The sequence below is a fragment of the Callithrix jacchus genome, chromosome 13 (genome assembly GCF_049354715.1).
Source record: "Callithrix jacchus isolate 240 chromosome 13, calJac240_pri, whole genome shotgun sequence".
NCBI classification, from domain to species: Eukaryota; Metazoa; Chordata; class Mammalia; order Primates; family Cebidae; genus Callithrix; species Callithrix jacchus.
In genome coordinates, this window is record NC_133514.1 from 69245267 (window position 1) to 69269233 (window position 23967).

Genomic DNA, 23967 nt, shown 5'->3' on the forward strand with positions numbered 1-23967 from the left:
CTAATAATAGGTCATGTTCCAGCCCATAAGAAGACAAGAAAAACGAAAGCACCTGTTTAAGAATGTGGTCTACAAGCTGTACACATTACAACTCAAAGCCTTCTGGATTGAACTTAAAGTCATATAACCACATCAAGCTGCAAAGGAGGATGTTCAATGTCTCTAGGTAGGCAACCATGCACCCACCCAAAACATGGGGGATATTAATAATACTTTAATACACTGTATCATGAGAAACCCTCTCAGGATATCACAGTTCAAAATTATAACGACATAAATGCATCACCTTACATTCTTAAACTATGAATCTCTATCAGGAAAAAGACAAAATTAAAAAATACATTTACCCATATATCTAACATATATGCATATACATAATACACATATATGCACCTGTATTTATGTTTATGTATGTAATATGCACGTGTGTGTATGTATATACAAACATATATATGTATGTATATATGTAAAACAATCTCCCATTCTCAAGTTTATCAAACTGGGCAATAAATTAGTCACCCTAATTATAGGTCTTTATTAATAAAAATTATATTGCATTGTCTATTTCTGAGACTTCAGTTTGTAAACAATAAAACGAGGTTTTCTACTGATTTCTTATGGTTTTTTTTTGTTAGTAATCAAATAGAGATACTCTGGGACAGCTATAAAGATAGTCTATTAGGAGGACAAACAAAAAAATTAAAGAACTTTTAAACATCAACAAGCAAAAATCTCTAAAAGGTTCTAGTCATTCTTTATAAAAACACACTTCAATAATTTTCTTACTATTAAGAAGATAGGGGCTTGGCATGGTAGCTCATGCCTGTAATCAATCCCAGCACTTTGGGAGGCTAAGGTGGGCAAATAACTTGAGACCAGAAGTTCGAGACCAGCCTGGCCAACATGGTGAAACCCTGTCTCTACTAAAAATACAAAAAAAATTCGCCAGGCATGGTGACACACTCCTGTAATCCCAACTACTTGGAAGGCTAAGACATGAGAATCACCTGAACCTGGGAGGCGGAGGCTGCAGTGAGCCAAGATAGCACCAATGCATTGTGGCCTGGGCAACAGAGCAACAATCTGTCTCAAAACCAAAAACAAACAACAACAAAAAAAGAAGCTAGTTGTTATGTCTAACTCTGCAGATAACTTTTACCAAATTAACATTGTGTTAGGGAAAAACAACTCACGAGTTTATGCCAATTAAATTACATAGTTAGATGAATTTAACTAGTCCTTGAAATAGAATACATAAAACATAAACAGCTTTAACTATAATTAATTTTTTAAATTAAAGGAATGCAGTGGCTTCTCAAATCATTGGAAGAAAAATGATATCATAAATGATGCTTAAGGAACTAGTTATCCACATAAAGAAAAATTAATGTCCACAATTATACTGTGTACAATACGTTTTAGAAAAATGGAAGGAAATATAAGAAATATTTTTATAAATCTAACAGTTGTGGGGTGAGGAGGGGTCATAAGCCAAACTTCTGACTACACAAAACCTTAAAGCTTTAATACAGTGAAACACAGCATAAGCTGCAAAAAATGGACAAAAGAGACCTACAACATATAGAAGAGACAAAAGATTAACTGCAGAGACACGTTATTTTATGTGTGTATGTACAATTTCCTTTCTCACACAACATCCCAACAGAAAAATGGACAAAGAACATTAAAAAGTATTTTAGAGCCAAGATAAAACAGTGTAATCGGCATTTAAAACAATGCTCAACTTACAAATAAATGCAGTTCAAATAAAAATTCAGAGATATTAACAAGGATATCCAGGACTTGAATGCAAAGCAGGACCAAGCGGATCTAATAGACATATACAGAACGCTCCACCCCAAATCCACAGAATATACCCTTTTCTCAGCACCACATTGCACTTACTCTGAAACTGACCACATCATTGGAGGCCAACCACTCCTCAGCAAATGCAAAAGAACACAAATCAAAACAGTCTATCAGACCACAGTGCAATCAGACTAGAACTTGATCAAGAAACACACTCGAACGCCAACAACCACTTCAAAACTGAACAACTTGCTTCTGAATGTTGACTGGATAAACAATAAAATGAAGGCAGAAATAAAGATCTTCTTTGAAACCAACGAGAATGAAGACACAACTTACCAGACCTCTGGAAAACCTTAAAAGCAGTAATGAGAGGGAAATTTATAGCAATAAATGCCCACCAGAGAAGAGAGTAAAGATCTAAAATCGACACCCTATCATCAAAATTGAAAGAACTCGGGGAGCAAGTTCAAAAAAGCTCAAAACCTAGCAGAACACAAGAAATAACTAAGATCAGAGCAGAACTGAAGGAGATGGAGACACAAAAAACCCTTCAAAACATCAATAAATCCAGGAGCTGATTTTGAAAAGATCAACAAAATAGACAGACCGTGAGCCAGATTAATAAAAAAAGAAAAGGGAAAAGAATCAAATAGAGGCAATAAAAAATGATAAAGGGGATATCACCACTGATTCCACAGAAATACAAACTACCATCAGAGATTACTACAAATAGCTCTACTCACATAAACCAGTAAACCAGGAAGAAATGGATAAATTCCTAGACACTTGTACTCTACCAAAACTAAACCAGGAGGAAGCTGAAACCCCGAATAGACCAATAACAAGCGCTGAAGTAGAGGCAGCAATCAATAGCCTACCAACCAAAAAATCCAGGTCCAGATGGGATCACAGCTGAATTCTACCAGAAGTACAAAGAGGAGCTGGTTCCATTCCTTCTGCAACTGTATCACACAATACAAAAGGAGGGAATCTTCCCGAACTCATTTTATGAGACCAACATCATCCTGATACCAAATCCAGGCAGAGACTCAGCTAAAAAAGAAAACTTCAGGCCAATATCCATGATGAACATTGACACAAAAATCTTCAATAAAATACTGGTAAACAGACTGCAACAGCACATCAAGAAGCTTATCCATCATGACCAAGTAGGCCTCATCCGAGGGATGCAAGGCTGATTCAACATATGCAAATCCATAAATGTAATCCATCACATAAACGGAAACAAAGACAAAAACCACGATTATCTCAATAGATGCAGAGAAAGCCTTCAATAAAATTTAACAGCCCTTCATGCTAAAAACTCAATAAACTAGGTATTGATGGAATGTATCATAAAATGATAAAAGCTATATATGACAAACCTACAGCCAATATCATACTGAATGAGCAAAAGCTGGAAGAATTCCCTTTGAAATCAGGTACTAGACAAGGATGCCCTCTCTCACCACTCCTATTTAACATAGTATTAGAAGTTCTAGCCAGAGCAATCAGGCAAGAAAAAGAAATAAAGGGTATTCAATTAGGAAAGGAGGAAGTCAAACTGTCTCTATTTGCAGATGACATGATTGTATATCTAGAAGACCCCATCATCTCAGTCCAAAATCTTCTCAAACTGATAAGCAACTTCAGCAAAGTCTCAGGATACAAAATCAATGTGCAAAAATCACAAGCATTCCTATATACCAATAACAGACAAACAGAGAGCCAAATAAAGAGGGAACACCCATTCACAATTGCTACAAAGAGAATAAAATATCTAGGAATACAACTAACAAAGGACGTAAAGGACCTCTTCAAGGAGACTACAAACCACTGCTCAACGAAATGAGAGAGGACACAAACAGATGAAGAAACATTCCATGCTCATGATTAGGAAGAATCAATATCATGAAAATGGCCATACTATCCAAAGTAATCTATAGATTCAATGATATCCCCATCAAGCTACCAATGACCTTCTTCACAGAACTGGAAAAAACCACTTTAAACTTCATATGGAATCACAAGAGACCCCGCATAGCCATGACAATCATAAGCAAAAAGAACAAAGCCGGAGGCATCACACTGTCAGACTTCAAACTATACTGCAAAACTACAGTAATCAAAACAGCATGGTACTGGTACCAAAACAGACACACAGACCAATGGAACAAAACCCAGAGACCCCAGAAGAAACACCACACATCTACAACCATCTGATCTTTGACAAATCCAGCAAAAACAAGCAATGGGGAAAGGACTCCGTGTTTAATAAATGCTGTTGGGAAAACTGGCTAGCAATGCGCAGAAAGCAGAAACTGGACCCCTACCTGTCACCTTACACTAAAATTAACTCCAGATGGATCAAAGATTTAAACATAAAACCTAACACCATAAAAACATTAGAAGAAAATGCAGGCAAAACCATCCAGGACACAGGCATACGCAAGGACTTCAGGATTAAAACACCAAAAGCAGTGGCAATAAAGGCCAAGATAAACAAATGGGATCTAATGAAACTACAGAGCTTCTGTACAGCAAAAGAAACCACGATTAGAGTGAATCAGGCAACCAACAGAATGGGAAAACATTTTTGCAATCTACCCATTGGACAAAGGGCTAATATCCAGAATCTACAAAGAACTAAAACAGATATACAAGAAAAAACAAACAACCCAATTCAAAAGTGGGGGAAGGATATGAACAGAAACTTTTCAAAAGAGGACATATATGAAGCCAACAAACATATGAAAAAATGCTCATCATCACTGGTCATTAGAGAAAGGCAAATCAAAACCACACTGAGATATCATCTCACACCAGTTAGAATGGCGATCATTAAAAAATAGGAAGACAACAGACGCTGGAGAGGATGTGGAGAAATGGGAACACTCTTACACAGTTGGTGGGAGTGTAAATTAGTTCAACCATTGTGGAAGACAGTGTGGTGATTTCTCAAGGATCTAGAAATAGAAATTCCATTTGACCCAGCAATCCCACTACTGGGTATATACTCAAAGCACTATAAATTGTTCTACTATAAAGACACATGCATACGTATGTTCACTGCAGCCCTGTGTACCATAGCAAAGACCTGGAACCAACCCAAATGCCCATCAATGATAAGACTGGACAAGGAAAATGTGGTACATATACACCATGGAATACTACACAGTCATAAAAAACAATGAGTTCGTGTCCTTTGTAGGGACTTGGATGAATCTGGAAAGCATCATTCTCAGCAAACTGACCCGAGAACAGAAAGCCAAGCACCGCATGTTCTCACTCATAGGTGGGTGTTGAAACGAGAACACGGACTCAGGGAGAGGAGCATCACACACAAGGGACAGTTGAGGGAGGGTAGGGGAGAAACAATGGGGGTTGGGAGGGAGGGGAGGGATAACATGAGGAGAAATGCCAGATATAGTATGCACCTAAAGTAAAATAAATTAATTAAAATAAAAATTCAGAGAGAACATTTTTAAAAAAACAATGAGAACTGCAAAAATTAGTAAGAATAATGAACTGGTGTTGCCAATGATATACCTTTTATGTGATACTTTTTTCAACATCCACAGCCTTACACCTAAAATATTAAACATTTACTATATAAAAATACCCCATCACCATACCAAAAAAAAAGACACTTCAAAAACCAACTCTGGAAGATATAAAAGCTTTGTTTCTGCAACAGTAAAAAATTAAGAGGCAACAAGGGAACAGGGAGCATTCAAGAAATTTCTAAGTTAAAGAAGGAAGTTGGACAATATTATGTAGTCAAATTACATTTTTGTTTTAAAAAAACAAAACATACATGGGCTTTTTGTATAAAATTAAATTAGAAGTACCAAATTTTTAGTAATTGTGACTTTTAATGGATGACATTATGAAAAATGTTCACTCTTTGTATAATATATGTCTGTTAATCTTTTATTTGACATGAATGACTTTTTTAAATGAATGAAAAGGCAATGACTTTTATGTACAAATTCTGAGATGGTTTCTAATGTTAACACTGAAAATACAGAATTTAGGAGCAAGAAGAATCTTCAAGTACTTATCTTTTAGATGTCTTTATTGGAATAGTTAAGACATTAAATAACACAGTGTTTGTTTCTATTTGGGGGTTGGTATACGGACAATCAGAAGTTTGGCCATGAGCTGCTATATAAACTGGGTTACTGTAACATGGGAGCCCACTGCACCATGCTCTGCTCTATAGCTTGGTATAGGTTAAAAATTTCATTAAAAAAGTTTTAAAACCAAAAACAATGCGCTACCTGAATAATGCTACAGAATAATAACATATTCCCAAATAACAGAACTAGCACATTTAGCACATTTGGAAATGTTTATTAATGGTCACCCCACTCTTTTCTTAGTAATACTTTGTTTCTCGAATTTTATAGAATAGCATATTTATTCATTACTATTTTTATGAAATGCAAATTTTAGTTGCACAATATATAGTCTCTACAGAAATGTCACAACTAATAGACAGGTACTGGTAAAGTTATTCCTCTTACTAGGTATCAAATGAGTAAGGTAATTTTTGTCACCACCAATTAAAAACTTTTACGAAATAGGACTGTTATAAAACAATTAAACCTTGCAAATGCACTAATCTCCAGAAAGAAAGTCCTGGAGGAAATTCTGCTTATTAAAATTGCAATTTTAGTTTCCATTAAAAGGAGAATAAGACAACAGAAGATGGGTTGGCAAGACAAATTATTTCTTAATGTCAGTTGAGCTTATTTCAAATGAGATAACGTATCTACACCAGGTTGGGTTCAGTACAATTTTGTCTCCTCAACTCATTTATCTAATTCAGTCATCTTGATTATAGCCTCATGGACTTCATTTTCAGAGAAAGAATTCTGTAACAAACAGCCTACACAACATGCTGATTACTGAACAGTTAATTCTAATTAACTTGGGCATGGCAAGAGAATTTTGATAAAGTCCTAGAATACAAATATAGTCTGCTTATACTGGACTAACTTATATAAAAACCCACAGCATAGTCTCCAGACAAAACAAGAGAGTCAAAGAGATCTAATTTAAAGAAACAAATGAGAAAATTAAAATCACAAATAATTTATTCTTCCGTTAGAGTTGATACAGTTTTAAATAGCAACAAAGTACACAGTGGTGGAAAATTGGCACAGAACCTACAAGCATTTCAATCACAATAAGGCTGTCCATGCTTTATCTGTTCAAACTTGATTCCCATTTTCTACTGACCAAGTTTTTTAAAATAAAAAGCGTGTTCTGCCCGAGCATGGTGGCTCACACCTGGAATCCCAGCACTTTGGGAAGCCAAGGTGGGTGGATCACTTCAGGTCAGGAATTTGAGACCAGCTTCGCCAACATCGCAAAACCCCGTCTCTACTAAAAGTATAAAAATTAGCCAGGCGTGATGGTAGGTGCCTCTAATCCCAGCTACTCAGGAGGCTGAGGCAGGAGAATTGCTTGAACCTGGGAGGCAGAGGTTGCAGTGAGCCGAGATCTCACCGCTGCACTCCAGCCTGGGTGACAAGAGCGAGACTCCATCTCAAACAAACAAACAAAAAAACAAACCTATTCTGACCTTGAAACACACACTCTCTCTTACACACACAGAGACCCACTCAAATTCTTCCTTTTGATTACAGTATGTTGAGAACAATATGTTCTGCTTATTCAAATTGATGGTACCCCTTCTGTTTTGTTTCCAGTTAAAAGCGGGAAAAACCAATCCAATTATAAATAATACATCTTATTCCCTGGGCATAGGCAACTGTGATGAAAATAGCAACTTACCTTTGGGCTAGATGTTTTCAGATTATGTTTAAACAACCATGGTTAGAAATTTTTCAATGTATGCTTTCCGGCCCCATGCAATCTCCCTGAATTTAGCTAAAACAATCAGGCACAGGACAGTCTCAAATAATGATTAAAATATGCCCTGCTAATAAACAAGGTTATCTAGAATGCAACTTCTGTGCTTTTAAAACAGATAAACCTCATTAATAAGCATTTTCCTAAGTATCTCTTTGTGTTATATTAACCAACATAAAAAAGGGAAAAACGTAAGTGTCCCTTTATAAATGACATTATTTTCAGATAAGAAAGTTGAAACAAAGGTCTGTAAAGTCTCCTCAACTATTCTGTTTAATAATCAATTATCCCTCAATGTTACAAAATAAAATTACTGGATCAATGTTGACTCTTCTTTGATATCATTCATAAAATGCTTTGATATTACTTACTAAGTTCCCTGATAACTCATACAAGGTAAAATTAATACTTTGATTTTCAGTTATTGCTATTTTAGAAGAGGATTGCCACTTTCATTTCTATGAAATTGTTTTACCAAAGGCTCCTCAGATCCAACATAAAGTAATTCTTATTGCCTTACATTTTAAAACAGTATTACAAATGATCTTTACAAAAAGGTTTAATCCACAAAACGGGAAGTCTTTTAAAAAATGTCTTTTTACTCAAAACTGTATCACAGTGCCCTTGATTATCTAATAGATAAAAGGAATTTGAATTTCCTCTATGAGAACAGAACAGTGGACATATGGTGTGCTTTGTCTTCCCCTCACCTTTATCTTTATAGCACACCATTTTGAGACCAAAACAATCAAGCATCTACCATGCTCCAGTCCACATTAACAGAGGATTTCTGATTCTGTCCAGTGCGTAGTGTGCCGCCTTGCATATTCACCACATGAAATAAACATAATATACAAAATATTGCTGCTGTAAAAAGTGTACATTTCCCTCTTCCCCTTACAAAAAAAAAATCTGTGGAAAAGTATTAAATTCCCTTACCCTTCATAAACATACAAAGCTGTTCACACCTTTCAGTCTGTAACAGTCCATTTGAAACACAGTTCCAAAATCATTACAAATTGGTTATGTCATTGCATTTTCTGTCCAATGTTGCCATCTAGAGTAGAAATGTGAAATCAAGAGTATTTTTGAGCTACTAAAGCCTTTTATAACTAAACCATAAAGGCTGCTAACTGATGAAACAGCCACTTATCCACAAGTTTTTTCCAAAAACTAGATGGAATGGAAGGATCTCTTCACAGGGAGGTTTCCACAGTGCTGAGGTGACAATATGGCTGCTAATAGATACTGGCTATTGGAATGTAAGTACTTTTTCACTGCTGGTAATTTCCATACTGTCCCTAAAAGATAAATTTAAAAATATAATTAGATAGTAGTTTGACCATAACAGGCACAGAAAATTACAAATGATTTTTAACATCGTCATACCATAAAAAAGTGTCTGCACCTACAACAAACAAAATTTGTTTTATATCTTTAAGTACACAGTATCACCCTGTAATTTCTTCTGATATTATATTCAATTGCAAATGAATTTCATAGTCCAAAATATGCGAGGGATTAGCAAATGAGCCTAGAATAATACTTCTCGGAATGGGACTTAAATGTTTAGTGAATTTTGTTGAATGACTTGAGCAGGCATTGAGAAGTTCTGGTTCTAAACTCTGAGGTACTCTGTGCGTGTGTGTGTGTGTGTGCGCGCGCGTGCGCGCACACGCACATGCACGTAAAAATCATGCTAGTGTGACAAGTTTGGCTTGTTATAATTATTACAAATTAACATCAAGGGTATTTGAAGTAAGTGGCAAGTGATAATAGAAAGGTATCCAGGGGATGAAAGGTAAAGAACCTTCTATCCATTCCAAAATATTTGAGACTTTCCCTGAGCTCAACAAAGTGTCAGCAGAGATATTTAGTCCACAGGGACATAAAATCCAGGAATTGTGCTTTGTGTATGTTGTCTGTTTTGTTTTTTTGTAAGGTAGACTTGAAAACTCTCAGGCTGACAGGATGGGAAAGAAAGGGAATACAGATAAAAAGGACATGATGAAGCAGCAGAATTCTTTAAGCAACATCCAGTATATATCTGTTCAGGTTAGCTTTTGGGGAAAAGAAGACATAGTATGTCCTTCTTTTTTTCTACCTTTCTTCAGTTTTAGAGCATAATTATATGCTCACTGGAAGCATATAATTAGTTAACTGTTTCCTCTGGCTAAACAACTCCCTCTCCAAGTCACAATAATGTAATTCAAAAACATTCTAGACCTGAAATACTTCTCTACCATAAGAAACGGTACCCTAAAAATCTACATTTCCAAAGAAGTAAGTACACATGATAATGTGTTGAATGTCACCATGCATATGATGGAATAATGAATTAAACAGAATCAGGGATTTTACAGGCCGGGCACAGTGGCTCATGCCGGTAATCCCAGCACTCTGGACTGCTTGAGGTCAGGAGTTCAGGACCAGCCTGACCAACATGGTGAAACTCCAACTCTACTAAAAACATAAAAATTGGCTTGGCATGGTTACACACATCTGTAATCCCAGCTACTTGGGAAGCTGAGGCAAGAGAATGGCATGAACCCAGGAGGCAGAGGTTGTACTGTACTCCAGCTTGAGCAACAGAGTGACTCCGTCTCAAAAAAAAAAAAAAGGATTAGGGATTTTACACCAATGTGTTTTTACACAGTTATAGTCAGCTAAATTTACAGCCAATGATCATCTGGAAGGATTTATGGGTAAAATGACATCACTTCTAAGATTTGCTCTAAAACACTCTGAAAAAAAAATAGTGTAGAGAAGTAGATCGAACAGCAGAAAATGCTGGTAAACTGATGAAGTTGTGGGTACACAGGGGTTCACTATATTACTCTCTTTTTTGTATGTGTTTAAAAATTTCTATAATAAAAGGTTTAAAATAAGAAATAAAGTTATTGCTTAGCATACTGGAGCTTATTATATCATTGTTAGATTATCTAAATACAAAATCTGAGTGTAAGTTTTAACTCTATTGCTAACTTCCTATTTGAGTCTAAAGAAAGCTCTGTGAGACTCAGTTTCTTCACTCATCAATGGGAGAGTAACATATACATCTCTGGATTGCAATTTCCCTTATGTTAATGGCTACATCAATTCCTACACCTCATTTATTTGTTATGATGCTTAAATAAGAGAGGGCATGAGAAAGAACTTTTTAGAATTATAAATCAGTGACTCTGAATGCTGGAGGGAAATGCTCCTTTAGTGAATATATAAAATGAGATGCTAATGATGAAAGTGAGTTGCAAATATAAAGGATATGAAAGCAAAAGACAGGTTAAGAACCACCGTGCCATAGTTAATAAGCTATCATTTATCTACTATACTATGAACTTCTTGAGGACAGAGACCAGGTCGATAATGTATACCAAATAAACTATATCCAAGCAACTGTGAACACTTAAGAAACAAATGCTCATCATCATCACAAATATGGAAAACAGAGAAGACTCAGGATTTAAGTATAATTACAAAATAGATTATAACTTCTCTAAGTCTTAGAGAACTTAAGAGAGTTCAGAAAAGACAAGGTTAACACAGCCTAAATTAATTAGAAAAATATTCCCAAGAATGTGGGAGCCTTGAGAAAATAGTAAGATCTGAACAACAGAAAAGAAAAGGGGCAATTCAAATAGAAGAAATAGCTGAAACAAAGCACGGAGGATAAAATATAGAATGCTTAGAAAGTGGGAAGAAAGAATATGCAATAATGAGGAGTAGAAGCTAATAATTATTTTGTAAGAGCTTGAAGTAATGAAAAATACATCTAGCTAATACTGACAGTAGTTAACTCTCAATATATCCCAATAATATCACCTTAGTATGCATCACATAGTCGTAAGTGCTTTGTGCCCATCTATAATCTATATAGGAAATATTACCTCCATTTTATAGGTGAAGAAATTGAGGCACTGAGAGTATATAAGTAACTTGACCTATACTTGATCACAATGCTAGGACCAAACAAAATCATAATCAAGCCTAAAAAGGAAGACTGTGTATCTGCAACCATTAACAAATTCCAAGGTGGCATTAAGGATTAAAACTATGGGTTTTAGGGCCAGAAACCAATTTCTAATGCTAACGTCACCACCTAACAGCTTCTTATCCTTGGGCAAGTTGCTTAACCTCCCTTGAGTTTCAATTTTATCATCTGACAAGGGTAATTATAATCTCGATTTTAAAAAGTTATTCAAGAAGAAAAACATGAAAATGCTCGGTGAGCTACTCAAGTACTCATTAACAGTATGGGTGGCAGTATGGTACAGTGAACAAAGCATGGGCTTTCAGCACTCAGCAGCAGTCATGCAGCTTCACCACTCCTCAGTTCTGTCATCTTGAGTAAATCACTCGAACACTCTACACCATACCTTCTCTCTCTTTGCTTCTTCAATTTTAAAAAAAATTACAAAGTTCCTCAGACTACAGTGTAAAAACTTTTAACAGGCAAGTAACAAGACAGTATGGAAGATCCTGCTGCGATAAAGGTGGGAGATGAACATGGTCTAAACCAAGATAAGGGAGTAGGTTAGAGAGAAACAGATGGATTCAAAAACTTTTCAAAAAGGAAGATCAGTAACATTTGTCATTTATTAGACAAGGGAGGAAGAGGAGGGACACTTACATATCAAATAGGGCACCTGGCATTCTAGCTTGGTGATAGTACCCCTTTCTTTGATAAAGAACAAAGAAAAGTAAGTTTGGGTAGAAAAAATCATAGATTTATTTTGTTTCTGCTGAATTAATACCTATGATACATCTAAGCAGAGCTGTAGAGTAGGCATCTAATTTCCAGAAAAGAGATTCAGACTATAAACAGAGATTTGGGAATCAACACCATGGTGAACTGAGACCTTGTGAATAAATAAGAATGTCTAGGGAGAGTATATTGAATGAGAAGAGTTCCTAAGGTAGAAACCTGAGCAATACCAATCATCTCTAAATTTATTTCCTTCATTCTATTTATCTAATCAGTTCAAAATCTTAACATTGTTTCTTCACAATACATTTTAGGGGTTTCTTCTTATCTCTATTTTTGTGATCATGTATTCAAATCTAGAAAGTAATGGCCTTATTTACTCTGCTTTTTATACTTTATTCACCAATAAATACTGACTACCTACTGTGCTCTACTAGGTGACAGAGACTCAACATAATAAAAACAGACAAAGCGATACCTTTAAAGAGGTTACATTCTAGGGGAAGAATATGACAATAAACAGTAACAAAATAATCTGTCAAATGAAGAGAAATGTTATGTTGAAAAATTAGTGCACATTTCTGTTCAAGATGGATTTACCTGGCAGTATAAAACAATTAAAAAAAAAACTAAACAAAGCATATGATAATCATATTCAGGACACAGGACAGAGCCAACAAAGGACAAAGATCCCTGACACATGGTAAACAAATGAGGTCAACTCTGATTACCACAGCTAAGTGCCTTGACAGTTTCCAGTCTGCAGTAGATGAAGGGGAACTGAGGCTGAGTCTGCCAGATGTTCTGACTTAAAGAGAAACAGCTTAGAGTCTGGAGAGAAAACAGTAGCTAGAGTTAACAGGACAGAGTACCTGAGAGAGAAGAAAGATCTGCCTAAAAGAGACAACTGTGGAGATCTGCAGAGGAACCCTCCTAATACTGAGCACAGTACAGATATGCAATGCAAATGTGTGAGGAAAATACCCTAGGATGAGGCAGAACACCCAAAAGGATTAGGAGAAACAATACTTGTTTGTCACACAGGAACAGAAATAGTGCTTATTCCCACCAGCCACAGCAAAAAGCCTTATAATTCAAAAGGCATTGGGCACAATACTCAAAAGGCTCTTACCTTAACAGTGATGAATATTTAGCCCAGGAGTAAACACTGCTCTTTATCCTGACTGAAATATCTTAAATGCAATTTCAGAAAGCTCAAACTGCTTGTAACTTATTAAACTGCATCCCAAAGCAAGCAAAGCTTAAGAATATTTCTAGGCAAACAATATCTTCATCACCCAACAACATAAAATTCACAATGTCTGGAGTCCAAAGATTATCGCACAAAGGAAGAGAAAAAAAAAACTGATTAAAACTAATCCTAAAATGACACAGATTATTGCAATTAGCAGAAGAGGACATTAAAAAAGTTATATTCCATATGTTCAAAACAATTAAGGAGAGACACAGAAGATACTAAAAAGACCTAAACCAAACTTCTAGAGATGAAAATGACAACATCGGAGATAACACTCAACAAACCCCAAGCATAAGAAACAAAGAAATCTACACTAAGGCATGCTCTAATCAAACTGCTCAAAACAATTTGAGCAAGAGAGAAATTTCTTTAATGAAATAATTTGATAAAGGGAAAAGAGAAAAAAAGACACATTAAACAAACAAACAAAAAAAACAAAATGACAGCAAATGTCTCCTTGGAAACAATGTAAGGAAGAAAAGAGTGGAGTATCTTTAAAGTATATCAAGAAAATAAAAACATTAACTGTCAACCTATAATTCTATATCCAGAGAAAATATCTTTCAGAAATGAAGGTAAAATAAACTTTTTTTCAGACATACAAAAGCTGATTATTACCAGTACACCTGCATTTCAAGAAATGTTAAACAAAGTCCTTCAGGCAAACAAAAATAATACCAGATAGAAATATGAATCTACATGTAAATAATGAGGAATACCAAAAACAGTTAACTACATGTTTTAAAGATTTTTTTCCCCTTATTATTTAAATATCTTTAGAGGATAACTACCTTTTTTAGACAAAAATAAATTCAATATCCTGTGGGGTTTATAATATATACAGAAGTAAAATTTGTAACAATAACACAAAGACTAAGAAGAAATCAAAGCAGACTATCTTAAGGTTCATACACTATACACAGTGTCATCCTATCACTTGAAGACACTGATAAACACTACACAAATGAACCTTGAAAATATTATTCTAAGTAAAAAAAAAAAAAATACACCAATCACAGAACTCCACATATTATATAATTCCATTTATCTTAAATGTACAGAATAGGCAAATCCATAGAAACAGAAAGTAAACTACTGTTGCTGGAAAATCTCCAAATATTTGAAAACAAAATTACAGACTGAGTATTTAAGGCTGAGTAGTTGAAGGGAAATGAGGAGTGACTCCTAATAAGTATACAATTTAACAGGTTGGTGAAAATGTTTTAAACTTAGATGGTGGTGATGGTTACACAACCCGTTTTTTTTTTTTTTGAGACTGGATCTTAGCTCTGTAGCCCAGGCTGGAGTATAGTGGCACAATCACAACTCACTGCAACTTCAACCTCCTGGGTTCAAGCAAACCTCTGCCTCAGCTGACTGAACAGCTGGGACTACAGGAACATGCCATCGTGCCTGGCTAGTTTTTTGTACAGGTGGGGTCTTGCTTTGTAGCCCAGGTTGGTCTTGAACTCCAGGTTCAAGACATCCACCTGCCTCAGCTTCCCAAAGTGCTATAATTAGTTAGACCTCCAGTCTAACTTTTTGAATACGCTTAAAAACCACTGAATGGTATATTTTAGAATGGTGACTTGTATGATATGTGAATTATATCTCAATAAAGCTGTTTTTGTTAAAAACAGGAAAAAAATCAAAGGCAGGCAGAAAAGGAGAAGAAAAACCAGATAGGACAAATAGAAAAAATAAAGATGATACACTTAACCATATCCATAATCACACTGAATATGTCACAAACCCCAATTTGAAGGCACAATTGTCAGACTGGATTTTAAAAAGCAAAATCCAGCTGACTACATATGCTGTTCACTTGAAATATAATTTAAATATAAAAACATAAATATGTTAAAAGGATTAAAAATATATTATTCTAATACTAATCCAAAGAAAAGTGGTATTGCAGTATTAATATCAGACAAATTAGATTTCAGAGCAAAAAATATTAGCAGGGATAAATAAATGTATTTGATTATGGCAGAGAAGTAAAGTCATCAGAAAGATTTGAAAATCTCCAAATATTTGAAAATAAAATTGTACACTTCTAATGTGTCATGAGTCAAAAAACAAATAAAAAGTGAAATTAGGACGTATTTTGAACTGATTAAAAATAAGAACAGAATCAGATGCAGTTTAAGAGTATTTAGAAAGAACTTAACTGGGTTTAAAACAGGGTGTAAAAAAAGGTAACCATATTAAAAAAAAGAGTATTTAGAAATAAACACTTATATTAGAAAGAAAGACAGTTTTTTAAATCAATGGGACTACAGCTTTAATCTTAAGAAAGTGGAAAAAGAGGAACAAATAAAATCCAAGCAAGCAGAGAAAAAGAAATAATAATAAAGTTCTGGGGAGAAATCAAAGAAACAGAAAAGTAAATGGGCAAAAAGCAATCAATAAAATCAAAAGCTGCTTTTTGAAAATAATCAATAGGTAGATAAAAACAAGCCAGATTAATGAGGTCAAAGAGAGAAGGCCAAATTACTAATATCAGAAATGAGAGAGGTAATATCACTACAGATTATACAGATACTAAATGATGATAAATTATTCAACAACATAGATAAAATGGCCAACTCCTATGAAAAATTCATAAAACAAACACTCAAGAAAAAAACAGATAACCTGAATACCCTCTATATTTAATAAATTAAATTTATAATTTAAAAATTTCTCACAAAAAAACTACAAACCCAGATAGCTTCACTGGTAATTTGCACCAAATATTTTAGAAAGAATAATACCAATTTTCTGCAAATCCTTCCAGAAACCTGAAGGGAGGAAATTCTTCCCAACTCACTCTATGCGGCCAGTGCTACCTCAGTAACAACATCAGATAAAGATGTTACAAGAAAAGAAAACTGGAGTACAAAATTTGTCATAAAAATACAGATGTTCCTTGACTTACCATGGGGTTATGTCCCAATTAACCCACTCTAAGTTGAAAATATCCAAAGTGTTGCATATTTCATGTAATTTATTAAACACTGTACTGTAAGTATAAAACAGAATAACTATGATTACTGGAAGCAGAGTTTCTACTAAACGCACATCACTTTTCACAACACTGTGAAGTGAAAAAAACGTAAGTTGACCCACTCTAAGTCAGGACTCATCTGACTGGGACTACAGGCATATGCCCCTGCAACTAGCTAGCTTTTTTTTACAGAGGTGGGGTCTCACATTGTTGCCCAGCCTGCTCTTGAACTCCTGGGCTCAAGTAATGCAGATGCAGAAATTCTTAAATATATTTTAGCTAATCACCCAATATATAAAAATAGTAATACATCATGACCAAATGGATTTTATCCCAGGTATGCAAAGGTGGTTTACAATTTGCAACAATATAATTCAAAAATTAGCAAACCAAAAAGGAACACCACAATTCCCTCAATAGATAAGAAAAAATCACGTGACAAAATTCAACATTCGTTCCCAATAAAAATTCTCAGCAAACTACAAATATAATACCTGATAAAGGACATCTACAAAAAACCCTATATTAACATCTTATATAAGGATGAAAATCTGACAACTTTCCCCCTAAGATCAGGAATAAGACAAAAGGTGTCTACTCTCACCATTTTTATTTAACAGGGTATTAGAGTTTCTAGCAGAGGCAGGCAGGAGAATGAGGAAGGAACATAAGAAGGCACTGAGATTAAAAAGGAAAAAGACTGTCTTTAGTCACAGACATGATTTCTTTGTATGAATATTCAATGAAATCTACAAAAACACTACTAGATGTGTGATTTTAGTAAGGTTATAGTTTTGATAAAATATCAATACACAAAAATAAGCTGTATTTGTATATACTAGGCAACTAATAATTGGAAACTAAAATTTTAAAAATTACAATAGCATAGAAAAATAGAAAATACTTAGGAAATAAATGTAAGACCTATACACTAAAAACCGTATGACACTGCTGAAAAAAAAATTTTTTAAGAGGCATATGCCATGTTCACAGGTTGGAAGACTAAATGTTATTATCATCAATTCTCCCCAAATTAATCTATGAATTCAAGGCAATTCCAATCAAACTCCTAGTAAGCTTTCATGTAGAAATTGAGAGGATGATTCTAAAATTTATAAGGAAATGCAAAGAACCTACAGTGTCAACGATCTTTGTGAAAAAAAAAAAAAAGTTCAAAAACTAATACTACCTGATTATAAAACTCTAACACTTATTATAAAACTATAGTAATGACGATGTTGTGGTACTGGCATAAAGATACATACATAAATCAATGGAACAGAATAGAGTTCAGAAGCAGGCACATGTTTACGGACAACTGATTTTCTGCAAAGGTGAAAAAACAATTAAGTAGATAATAGTCTCTTCAGCCAGGCGCAGTGACTCACGCCTGTAATCCCAACACTTTGGGAGACCAAGGCGGACGGATCATGAGATCAAAGGATTGAGACCATCCTGGCCAACATGGTGAAACCCCATCTCTACTTAAAAAAAAAAAAAAAATTAGCTGGGTGTGGTGGTGCACGCCTCTAGTCCCAGCTACTCAAGAGGCTGAGGCAGGAGAACTGCTTGAACACAGGAGGCAGACGCTGCAGTGAGCCGAGATTGTTACACTGCACTCCAGCCTGGCGACAGACCGAGACTCCGTCTCAAGTCTTTTTAACAAATGACACTGAGAAAATAAGCTATGCATTGGAAAGAAAAAGAGCCATGCAAACTTTAATTCATATTTCACGCCATACATTAAAATTAACTTAAAACGAATCATAGACTTAAATGTAAACTCTAAAATAATATAACTTCCAGAAGAAAGCACAGAAGAAAATTTTTGTGACTTTCAGTTAGGTAAAGATTTCTTATATATGATCCCAAAAGCATAAACCATAAGAGAAAAAAACTGATAAACTTCATCAAATTTAAATTCTCTCTGATACTATGTACAGACTGAAAAAACAGACAGGATGAAAGTATGTGCAAATGATACCTGATTAAGGACTTGTACCTAGGGTATACAAAAGACTTCTTAATACTCAATAATAAGAAAAATAACCCCCAATTTAAAAATGAGCAAACGATTAAAACAGACACTCCTGAAAAGAAGATATACAGATGGCAAATAAGCGAGAGAAGATGATCAACATCATTAGTCCTTGGGGATACTCAAATTAAAGTCATGAGGTGTTATAACACACCTATTAGAATAAATAAAATTAAAAAGACTCATTCATACCCAGTGTTGGCAATGAGTTAGCAAGGATATGGAAGAACTCATACACTGCTGGTAGGAATGTGCAATGGTACAAGTAATTTGGAAAACATTTTGGCAGTTTGTTGAGTTAAATATATACCTATCACATGATCCAACCATATTTACCCAAAAAAAATGTCCCCAGGGATTTTTCTATGTACTTGTAAAACATACAAACAAATACTTTGTATGTAATTGTTCATAGTACTTTGTCTGTAAAACCCAATGTCCCATCTATAGATCAATGGATAAACATAGTACATGGTCTGTAAACCCAAATTTTCCCAAGGGACAAACAAATAGCCATATAATGGAACACTACTTAGCAATAAATAACTATTGATACACAAAACATAAGTATCAAAACAATTATGCTGAGTAAAAGCAGCCAGATAAAACAGAACATACTGTATGATTCAATTTCTATACAATTTTGGAAAATGTAAACTAATCCACAGTTTAGTTAGCAGATCAGTGTCATGGTCTGGAGAAGGGATACAAGTGGAGCAATTTCAAAGGGGCACAGGAAAAACTTTTGGGCATGATAGTTCCGCCATTATTTTGATTCTGCTAATGGTTTCACAGGTGTGTATACACATGTCAAAATGATCAAACTGTACACTTTTATTACATGTAGTTTAATTGTATGTAAATTTATACTTGAATTAAGCTGTTCAAAAAAAACCATAAAAAGGGTAGGGAAAATGAATGATGCAATGGAGGGTATACTATTTTACTCAGGTGGTCAGTGAAGAACTCTCTGATGTGATATGGTGATGTTTAAGCAGAGATTTTAATAAAGTGAGATTGAAGATATTCCAGGCATTCAGGCAGAAGGTGGGCAACAAATACAAAAGTTCTCAGGTAGAAACTCACTTGATGCATATAAGGAACAGCAAACAGGCCAGTGTGATTGAAGCAGAGTGGGGGCAGCAAGTGGTTGGGATACAAATACACAGGCACAGCTGGGCATGGTGGCTCACACCTGTAATCCCAGCACTTTGGGAGGCCAAGGTGGGCGGATCACCAGAGGTCGGGAGTTCAAGACCAACATGACCAACATGGAGAAACACCGTCTCCACCAAAAATATAAAATTAGCCAGGCATCGTGATGCACACCTGTAATCCCAGCTACTTGGGAGGCTGAGGCAGGAGAATCGCTTGAACCTGGGGGGTGAAGGTTGTGGTGAGTCATGTATGCCACTGCACTTCAGCCTAGGCAACAAGAGCAAAACTCCACCTCAAAATAAATAAATAAATACACAGCCATGTGGACAGGGTAGGATTTGGGAACACAAGTCCTATACGGCCCTGTAGGCCAGTATATCCTATGGCTTTTACTTAAAACACCACAGGGTTTTAAGCAGAGAGGTGACTAATGTCTTTAAAACATTACTGTGGGTCTCATGTGCAGAATGTCTTGTAGAGGAGGCAGGATAAAATCAAGAAAACTAAAAAGGACAATAAACTGCAACAGTCCAGATGAGTGATAATTGTGATTTTGCCTTGGGTGAAAGGAGAGTGGAAAATGGCTAGATACTGGATATATTTTTAAGGAAGAGGTAAGGAGATTGGCTTATTGATTGAATGTTTGCTTTGCAAAGAGGATGAGTCAAAGATGACTCCAGGTTTTTAACCTGAGGAACAGGAAGAATGGAACCATTGTTTACTGAGAGGAAGGACCAATGGGGAAGTATCCTAACAACTTCTATCCTTTTAATTTCTTCCCTTTTGTCTTGCATAATGCTGTAAAATTAATCTGCTTAAACTACAGCTATAATTATGTCAGTACTGGGTGTCAGAATCTTCATTAGTTTCAACTATCTTCAAGGTGATGAACTATTTTTCTGAAAATAAAGAGATCAACAGGTCTTTGGGTAGCGGGCCAAAGATAAGATTAAACATTAGGTTAATGTGGAAACACTACTGGCACTAAAATAGCTAAAATGTTCCCCTCCTCATATTCTTTTCTAGTGGGGAAGGAGATGTGGTTGGCAAGTACTTAAACACCAGAGTCTTTATACACAGTATAGTCCCAAATTCCTGAGAACTTTAGAGAGTGGAATAATTATGATGATAAAAGGAGAAGTAAATCATGTCAGTGCTAGCCACTTTATGTACACTGCTTTTCAAAAGCTCCACAATGATGTCAGGATACAGTCCAAGTCCCCTAATATGGCTTGTAAGAGCCTTCCTAAGCTAACTCCAACACCTCTCTCCAGTTTTGCGTCTTCTTCCCCATGCTTCTGTTTTACTGAATCACACAAAACTTAACACTAGTCCCTTTGTAAATGCTCTTCTTTCTCAATATTCTTTCCTCATCCATATCTACTTAGCTAATATTGACTCATCCTTGGTGCTTTACACTTATATATAAATAATTCCCAAGGAATTATTTCTCAAGATCTGAGTTAGAAGCTCTTTCCACATAAATCTTAGCTTTCCTTATCTAAGTACTTGTCACACTATATCATATGTTTACCTACCTGTACTCCATTCTAGACTTAAGTTCATAAAGGCTGAGTTCATGTCTATCTTATTTCCCAATATGTTCCCAAACTTAGCATGGCACTTAGCATATAATGGTTGCTCAATAAACATTTGCTGAATAAATGGTTTGAAGTTTAGGAGATTTGGAAATATGTAGACTTAGAAAGGAAAATGTTCAGTTTAGTCTACAACAGGCTAAAGTTGAGGGAATGGTAAGATGCCCAAAGACAGAGATGTTATGTACAGTTGGATAAAAAGGAGCTGACACCGGGTTGATAAGTAATGACTAACAATACTGAAAATACAGGGCAGGATGATTCAGAGACTTAAAAAAAAAGAGTCAAGAACTGTTATTAGGATAAAAGAAAAACCAATAAAAAATAAAGGATGAATCAATATAAACACAAGAGGAACAAAGCAGTTCAGAAATATAGAAGAAAAAGATCATTTAAAAATGAAAAAGGAAAATGCGCCAATAGCTAAAGTGAGGTCAAGGAAGACCAAGATAGAGGTTGCCTATTTTACTTCTGTAGGACCTACTACAGTATCAAACACATGTGGAAAACTAATAAATATTTGTTGAATGATGGAATATATGACCAGAATCTCACTTTTTAAAAAGTTCACCTATAGATTAGAATAATCCTAAATTTTATCTTCTCAGGAATCCTGCCTTTAAATGCTCACTAGCTACAACTTACTTTACTTCTAAAACTTAATAAAACTTCTGACTGCTCATTTTGTTTTGAGTGTGTGTGTGTGTGTGTATATATATATATAATAAATATATTTATATTTTTATATATAAATATACTATAAATATATTATATATATATATATATATATTTTTTTTTTTTTGAGACAGAGTTTTGCTCGTTACCCAGGCTGGAGTGCAATGGCATGATCTCGGCTCACCACAACCTCCACCTCCTGGGTTCAGGCAATTCTCCTGCCTCAGCCTCCTGAGTAGCTGGGATTACAGGCACGCGCCACCACGCCCAGCTAATTATTTGTATTTTTAGTAGAGATGGGGTTTCACTTGATCTCCTGACCTCATGATACGCTGCGCCCAGCGTTGAGTATATTTTTGAAAAATATTACTCATCTGTTCTTATGCTTTTAGTATCTCCTTTGTCTTAAAAAAGAAGTGTCAATACGAGAGGGTTGCAGGCATGGAAGAGAGTTGATAAAAGAACTGCTCATGCCTCAAATTCTGGTTACCACTGCATCTGAATTTTTCCTGAAACCAGATACCTACATTGACCCTGAAAAACCTAAACTGCATATTAAAGACCATTTAATGTTTAAAAAGAATCTATTTTAGATAGCTTAAGCAGTAAACAAACCAGAAGACCTTCAATAAAAAGGGTAGACAAACCTGACACCAACCTAAAGGAATTGCCATATTAATGTATCATTTCATTCATAAAACAATGACTGTGGTACAAGTCTGAGGAGTTTAATGACAAAAAGAAGAAACTTGAACACTGGGTTCAAGGGAATACAGCCATCTTAGGATGAGATACATTTCCACATATTTGAAAGAGGAATGACAAGTAGGGGAGAAGTAACACTTGAAATAATAGATGTGTGTGTGGAAGAGGGTATAAAGTTTGAATTTAAAGAGATGGGATATTACCGGTGTGAAGGAAGTGTAGTAGATATGCTGGAGTGAAGTGGAGTGCTAATGAAAGATGGACTCCACATCTCAGTAGGGCAAGGGAAAGTCTCAGAAATAAATATCAGGGAGGATCTTAGAAATCACTAAGGTTACCAGAGATTGGGAAGAAAAGAGATGAGAAGGAGTCAGAGAGGGGGAAATAAATAAATTTATTAACACTGAACTGTATGTACACTCAAAAATGGTAAGGATGGTAAAATCTGTATGTATATTTTACCTCATACATAAATAAATAAAGTCTGAGAGTAAAGACCAGAGAGAGAGAGAATATCTCTATATGTTGTTGTCTTATCTTAAGGCCATGTTTTATATGATAGAGTAACTATGATCAACTGTGTCATTAAACAGCATAAGCCTCAAAAGTCATATACTTTTTGTTAACAAATGTACCATAAACATTCCCTCATGAAGGAAACATGAGTCTTCAAGTTAAAAAAAAAAAAAGTTCACCTAATTGAAAGTGAACAAACAATATGGTAATTCTGCAGCAGTCAAGTTAACTTACCTGGTCATATCCATAAGGCCTCTGCTGGGGTGGCTGTGGTGGTCCAGGCTGTGTTGGTCTATATCCCCCATACTGCTGACCTTGTCCCTGTGGGTAGTTAGGATACTGAGGACCTGGACCACCCTGTGAAGGACCTGCAAATAATTAACATAGCAAAAACTCACATGAAAAGATAAGTCCCTAGAACTCAGGAAAGGATTTGAACTAGAGATGTTACTATATTTTTCTATCTAAACTAAAAAAAGATAGCTTGGTACCTTGATTTCCCCGAACGCTTTCTGAAATAAATTTAAATGGCAATAATAAGAGTAAAAATACTGTAACACTACTTCATTGTAACTATTATACTATGCCCTCGCCATTACAAAATGTATTTCAAAATGCATAAAGAAGACT

General features: G+C 35.2%; 1 protein-coding gene across 12 annotated transcripts in view; it reads right to left on the reverse strand.

The window, feature by feature from the left end:
* The window catches only part of SS18 (SS18 subunit of BAF chromatin remodeling complex), a 155410-nt gene that overhangs the window by 81583 nt on the left and 49860 nt on the right, over positions 1-23967 (reverse strand). For 6 of the 12 annotated variants that reach the window (XM_078347916.1, XM_035270777.3, XM_078347920.1 and 3 more), the window contains 2 exons: positions 23572-23705; positions 6897-8996 (listed from right to left, as the gene is read on the reverse strand). In XM_078347916.1, the coding sequence (XP_078204042.1) occupies positions 8970-8996; positions 23572-23705 (161 nt within the window). In that variant the 3' untranslated portion in view covers positions 6897-8969. Of the gene's footprint in view, positions 1-6896; positions 8997-23571; positions 23706-23967 lie in introns of those variants that run through there. The other 6 variants (XM_054244078.2, XM_054244077.2, XM_054244079.2 and 3 more) reach the window with 1 other exon arrangement.